General features: G+C 41.6%; 1 protein-coding gene across 1 annotated transcript; it reads right to left on the bottom strand.

The window, feature by feature from the left end:
* Positions 1-5310: 5310 nt before the first annotated feature.
* LOC127343018 (gamma-gliadin B-like) lies at positions 5311-6328 on the bottom strand. The gene has a single exon (XM_051369096.2). The coding sequence runs from the start codon at positions 6260-6262 to the stop codon at positions 5480-5482; it is 783 nt and encodes a 260-aa protein (XP_051225056.1). The 5' UTR covers positions 6263-6328; the 3' UTR covers positions 5311-5479.
* Between the last annotated feature and the right edge of the window lie 401 nt (positions 6329-6729).

The following is a 6729-nucleotide window of genomic DNA, read 5'->3' as shown; positions in this document are numbered from 1 at the left end:
AATATTATGACGCCATTATATTTTTGTGGATTATGCTTTAGTGACTACCGCTTTTACACTGAATAGAGCATCATCATGATCCGTAGAAATGACACCATACGAGTTATGGCATGGGTATAAACCCTAATAGTCCTTTCTTTAAATTTTGGTCTAAAAGTTAACAACCAAAATCGGATGAATGTCTTTGTTGGTTATCCCAGAGAATTGATTGGGAATTCTTCCCACTATGGAGACAAAGACAAAAGTGTTTGTCAATGTTTTTTATTTCCAAGAAATTGTTTCTAGTGAAGTATTTGAGTGGGAGGACAATATAATTTGATAAGGTTTATGAACTTGAGCATAATGATCAGAGTAGCGCGGCATCGGAATTGGTTTCGGAAGCGGCCACGACGATCATGGCTCCCATGACTACAAAGTGTTTTAGCCATGGAGATCGAAGTACATATTGAACCTTGTAGGTATGGTTTACTTTGTGATCAAATAAATGATTTGTGGACAAAGGATTGATTTTGAACAATGATAAATCAACTACAAACAAAGAATTTATGATGGGCCCTGACTCCGTTAAAATGGCCATACGCCATGAAATCCGTAATAGATGAATACTTTTTGAAAGTAAATGGATCTATAGACTTGGATGAAATATCCTTAAAGAAGCTCGACTTGTCGAAAAATTGTTTACGACAAAGTTCAAAGAGTTGACTACAATAAGATTAGATCTTCCGTAGCAATGCTTATAGTCTATGTGGATTATTCTAGTAATCACTACATATTTCTTTTATGAGATATGCTAGTAGGATGGCAAAATACATTACTTATCAGAAGTATGTATTAAAAGGTGTATACAAGATACAACCAAGAATTTTGCTGGTCCGTGGAATACTAGATAGGTATACAAACTTCAATTTGATGAAGTAAGTATAGCGGAGTTTGAATCTTCACTGGATGAAATAGTCAAAGAGTTTTTTGATTTCATCAGAGACGATGAAGAGGCTTGCATTTGCAAGAAATTAAGTGGGAGCGCTGAGACATATTTATAATACTTATGTAAAAGACATATAGTTGGTTATAAATAATGTAATTACATACTTGATTAAAAGGTTTCATTGAAAAATTAACTTCAATGAAAGTGATATGGACTGAAACAAATTTTGTGTCAAGATCTATGAAGATAGATTGAAACACATAATATGTTCAAGTCAAAGTACATAGAATGGATATTGAAATAGTTCAATATAAAAATATTAAGAAAATATTCTTGTCATGTTAAGTTTTAACAAGACTTGAGTGTATCTGACACTCAATGAGTAAAAACACATGAGTGATTATAGATCACGAATAATATGTACACAATCAGATGTCATGTGCCTATAAAGTGTTATGAGCATATACCAGAATGATTCATATGATGATCATTGGATGACAGTAAGAATATCCTTGAGTACTTTAGAAGAACTAAGGATATATATATAGTTTTGTATGGGGTAATAACAAACAAATCGCTACAAAGTGTTGCACCGATATTAGTTTGATCACATATAAAAATAAAATACAAATCTCAAATTAGGCTAAGTGTTGTTTAAAAGGTAGCACAATAAGCTAGAAGTTGTCTATGCTAGATTCAGAAGAGTTCTAAATATTGTGACGGATTCTACAAAAGAAGGTAGAGTATGTCATTGTTTTGACAACGACAAAGGATGTTAAGTCAAGAGGTTCTTTGAGAACTTGGTGTAGTTCCGACAGAGTCAGAACTTTGAAGCTATATTGTGTGTGACAATATTAGTGACATATTTCAAACCGCGGAATTAAGGTTCCACCAGAAGACCAAACATATTTAATGCCGACTCATTTGAAAATGAGTGATGCGTTGAGACGCAAATGAATTACAAAATACATACGTTTCTGAGCGTGTCAGATCCGTTGACTAAAACCTCTCCCGTGAGCAATACATGATAAAACACCAGAAGGCCAAGGTGTTATATCTTTACAAATGTAAACTAGATTATTGACTCTAGTGCAAGTGGGAGACTGAAGGAGATATGCCCTAGAGGCAATAATAAAAGTGGTTATTATTTATATCTTTATGTTTATGATAAATGTTTATATATCATGCTATAATTGTATTAACCGAAACATTAGTACATGTGTGATATGTAGACAACAAAGAAGTCCCTAGTATGCCTCTTAACTAGCTTGTTGATTAATGGATGATTAGTTTCATAATCATGAACATTGGATGTTATTAATAACGAGGTTATATCATTGTATGAATGATGTAATGGACACACCCATTTAAGCGTAGCATAAGATCTCGTCATTAAGTTATTTGCTATAAGCTTTCGATACATAGTTACCTAGTCCTTATGACCATGAGATCATATAAATCACTTATACCGGAAAGGTACTTTGATTACACCAAACGCCACTGCGTAAATGGGTGGTTATAAAGGTGGGATTAAGTATCCGGAAAGTATGAGTTGAGGCATATGGATCAACAGTGGGATTTGTCCATCCCGATGACGAATAGATATACTCTGGGCCCTCTCGGTGGAATATCGTCTAATGTCTTGCAAGCATATGAATAAGTTCATAAGAGACCACATACCACGGTACGAGTAAAGAGTACTTGTCAGGAGACGAGGTTGAACAAGGTATAGAGTGATACCGAAGATCAAACCTCGGACAAGTAAAATATCGCGTGACAAAGGGAATTGGTATCGTATGTGAATGGTTCATTCGATCACTGAAGTCATCGTTGAATATGTGGGAGCCATTATGGATCTCCAAATCCCGCTATTGGTTATTGGTCGGAGTGAGTACTCAACCATGTCCGCATAGTTCGCGAACCGTAGGGTGACACACTTAAGGTTTGATGTTGAAATGGTAGAACTTGAATATGGAATGGAGTTCGAATATTTGTTTGGAGTCCCGGATGAGATCCCGGACATCACGAGGAGTTCCGGAATGGTCCGGAGAATAAGATTCATATATAGGAAGTCATATTCCAAGTTTGGAAATGATCCGGTGCATTTATGGCAGGTTCTAGAAGGTTCTAGAAAAGTCCGGAAGAAATCACCATGGAAAGTAGAGTCCCGGAGGGACTCCACCTTGCATGGCCAGCCAACCCTAAAGGGGAGGAGTCCAAGGTGGACTCCCCTAGGGTGGCCGGCCAACCCACCTCAAGGAAAGGTGGGAGTCCCACCTTGGGTAGGACTCCCTCCTTGAGTAGGTTTCCCACATATGGGAGGTTTTAGTGTTGGGGTCTTATTCAAAGACTTGGACTAGAACTCTTGGGGCTTCCACCTATATAATGAGGGGCATAGGAGAGGGGGCTGACCACTACAAGCCTCAGCCTTGGCCGCACCCCTTAGAGGGCCGGCGCCCAACCCCCTCTCTCCCCAAACCCTAGCTACTTCTCCTCCTCCACCTCTCCCGCATATGCTTAGCGAAGCTCCGCCGGAGATCTCCACCACCACCGCCACCACGCCGTCGTGCTGCCGGATTCAAGGAGGAGCTACTACTTCCGCTGCCCGCTGGAACGGGGAGAAGGACGTCGTCTTCATCAACACCGAACGTGTGACCGAGTACGGAGGTGCTGCCCGATTGTGGCACCGTGATCAAGATCTTCTACGCGCTTTTGCAAGCGGCAAGTGATCGTCTACCGCAGCAATAAGAGCCTACTCTTATAGGCTTTGGAATCTCTTCAAGGGTGAGACTCGATAAACCCCTCGTTGCTACCGTCTTCTAGATTGCATCTTGGCTTGGATTGCGTGTTCGCGGTAGGAAATTTTTTGTTTTCTATGCAACGTTATCCTACAGCGGTACCATATGTGGTCGGCTGTTGGGCCTCGTTTTTGGACGTAACGGACACCGACAAACACCTAACCTAACGCCCCAATGCGGGGGCGTTGGAGATGGGTTAAGGTTCTTGTTGTTCCCGTGGATTATCGAAATTGTTAGAAAATGGCAGATCTTCGCAAAGGGAAAGTACCTCACTCCGCACGTGATAAGTGGCGCGCTGCGGTGCCAGAAAATTCATGGGAAGTGGTCTCCCTGCTCGCCACGTGTCGCAAAGGGAAGCAACGTGAGGATGAGCGAGGAGAGAGAAGACGGAAATCATTTTTTCTATATTCGTTTTTTCAAAATGAAACATCTTGAGAACCGTACGTCCAAATTACGAACCGTTTCCACTTTTCAGATCCTCGCGTCGAGATCTTCAAAACTAGATCCCATGTTGATAGGTTTCGAGATTTTTTTTTGCGTACTTCCAATGCTGATATGATTATACTTGTGATGTGTACCTAACTATACTCGTGTTTCAACTGATATGTACTTCTGTTTTTACTGTATTTGGTGCAGTTTTTCCCTTTACTCGGTAACTGTATTGGCTCATGTGCGCGACTGTACATGCTTGTGTGCGCCACTGTACTTCTGTACATGTACTTGCTCATGTGCACGACTGTACCTGCTCGTGTGCGCGACTATACCTACTCGTGACTGTACTTCTACTTGCGTGTGTGTTCAACTATACTCGTGTGTTGTACGCAATTGCACTCGTGTGTTATGCACAACTATATTCGTGTGCATGGTCCACGCGGGAGTACTAATCATGGTGCGCGCGGGGCGAGTACGCACGTGGGGCGCGAACGCGGGGCCGCACGTGCTGCCACATGTCGTTTTAATTTGTAGTGGTCCAAATTTCCCTTACGAAGGTTGATCTTTAGCTAGTGGTATCCGTGGATTGTTCTTTCAATCTTCCCCTCTCCGCCCTTTACATTTGTCGTATCTGGATCTATGTCCTTAGGCTGATTCGATTGGGTTTGTTTAGAGTCTTGACTGGCCACAGGCCCACGACATCTATACCTACACTTGCCGAAATTATACTGTTAGTCTGCATCAATCGGATCAGTGTATCAATCACTAACATTTTGGCTTATGGGTGGACACATTGCGACATTAACCCAAGGTCAATTACCTTCCGGTACTGATCTATCTCAGCCTCTGAAAGCTTTAGTTGTTGCTGATGTACTCTAATGAATTAAGTTGCTCTGATCCCACCATTAAACATAATTTTAGATATTTATATTTGAGCATCTCGGTGAAGCTTTGCCTCAGTATATTCTATTTAGAAGCAAATGCAGATATTCATGACCGTTGCAACTCATGAGCCTCACCATTAAAAAGTTAATTTGCGTACTTCTTACTTTAATGGTACCTCAACTCAACCTAATGATTATTTTTCATGCATAAGATTGTGGCTTTGATTGAACATCTAAATATAGCAGTAAATGGAAACATGGACAAGCAATATTATGCAGACAAGAACAATGTTTGTCTTTTATTCCCAAGTTTGGACTAGTAGTGGCCGGGTGTCACACATTTTAGTGCATGCCACTTTATTTGTCACCGTTACATCGATTGGTTCATTGACGAAATAACGATGATCCAACTATGTAGTACTAGAGCTCTTGTAGTCTTCTCAAAAGCCACCGATGATGTCGAATGGGGCGGTGGAATAGTACAGCGGGACCTGCACATTGCACATCGCCGGCAAGGTTTGCAACGCATACGTCCTCATCGCCTGGAACTGAGCTAGCTGCTGAGGTGGGATGAAACCCTGGCCCACTTGTTGTGGCTGAGGCTGGAAGGGTTGTTGTTGTTGCTGCTGCTGCACGATGATGGCATGCACGATGCTATGTATGGCTGGGTACCGAAGGTTCTTGGGCATCTGCGCCAGCTGCTGGCAACATTGTTGTCGCATCACCTGGCAGCTGCTCTGTTGCAAGATCCACGACCGGAGGAACGGAACTATCGCCAATGGTTTGCACTGCTGCACGAGGAACTCTTGGCACTGGTTCAATTGTTGTTGCAGAATTAGCTGGAGTTGTTGCTGCAGCCATGGTTGTTGCTGCTTGGGATATTGTTGTCCGTGCGGAAACAATTGTTCTTGTTGCGGAAATGGTTGTTCTGGCTGTGGGAACGGTTGTTGGGGTTGCGGGAACGGTTGTTGGGGTTGTGGAAATGGTTGTTCTGGTTGCGCAAATGATTGTTCTGGTTGCGGGAACCATTGTTGGGGTTGCGGGAACGGTTGTTGAGGTTGCGGAAACGGTTGTTGAGGTTGTGGAAACGGTTGTTGTGGTTGTGGGAATGGTTGTTGTGGTTGCGGAAATGGCTGATCTTGGCCTCTAGGATCAAGCTGTACATTGGCATTGGCCATGGTCGCCACCACGCCAAGGAGGGCAAGGATGAGGAAGATCTTCATGATAGATTTTGTGTTGATTATTGCTTGCTTGGCTTTGATGTTTTTGCTCTAGGTGTGTGAAGGATAGATGGTGGAGGAGGATCTTCATGTTGTGGGCCTATTTATAGCTGCTCTGTGATGGTTTAATTTTATCTTTGGATTTGCTTTCTTTAAAAGTGCTTGGATGCTTATCTAACTGATCATTTCTCTATGTTGTGTTTGGTAGCACTAAATACAAATGTAGTTTTTTGAATTGATCCTTAAAGTTACTTTGCTCTTGCACGTATCATGTATCTCACATGAAAGTTTGATGATTAGCAATGACTCATCTTATTAACTTTACATGTCACACACTGATCTTGATATCGTCATTTTCTGGAACTAAGTTTGTAATATTCTACATGTTAACCAAATTGACATGGCTTGTGTGGAACTAATTTGTAATTTTGTATGTGTTAAGATAGATCTAACAAGTAACACGCACGCAT

Source organism: Lolium perenne, chromosome 3 (assembly GCF_019359855.2).
Source record: "Lolium perenne isolate Kyuss_39 chromosome 3, Kyuss_2.0, whole genome shotgun sequence".
NCBI lineage: Eukaryota > Viridiplantae > Streptophyta > Magnoliopsida > Poales > Poaceae > Lolium > Lolium perenne.
The sequence above is the reverse complement of the archived record's forward strand: the minus strand, read 5'-3'. Positions and strand labels throughout refer to the sequence as shown.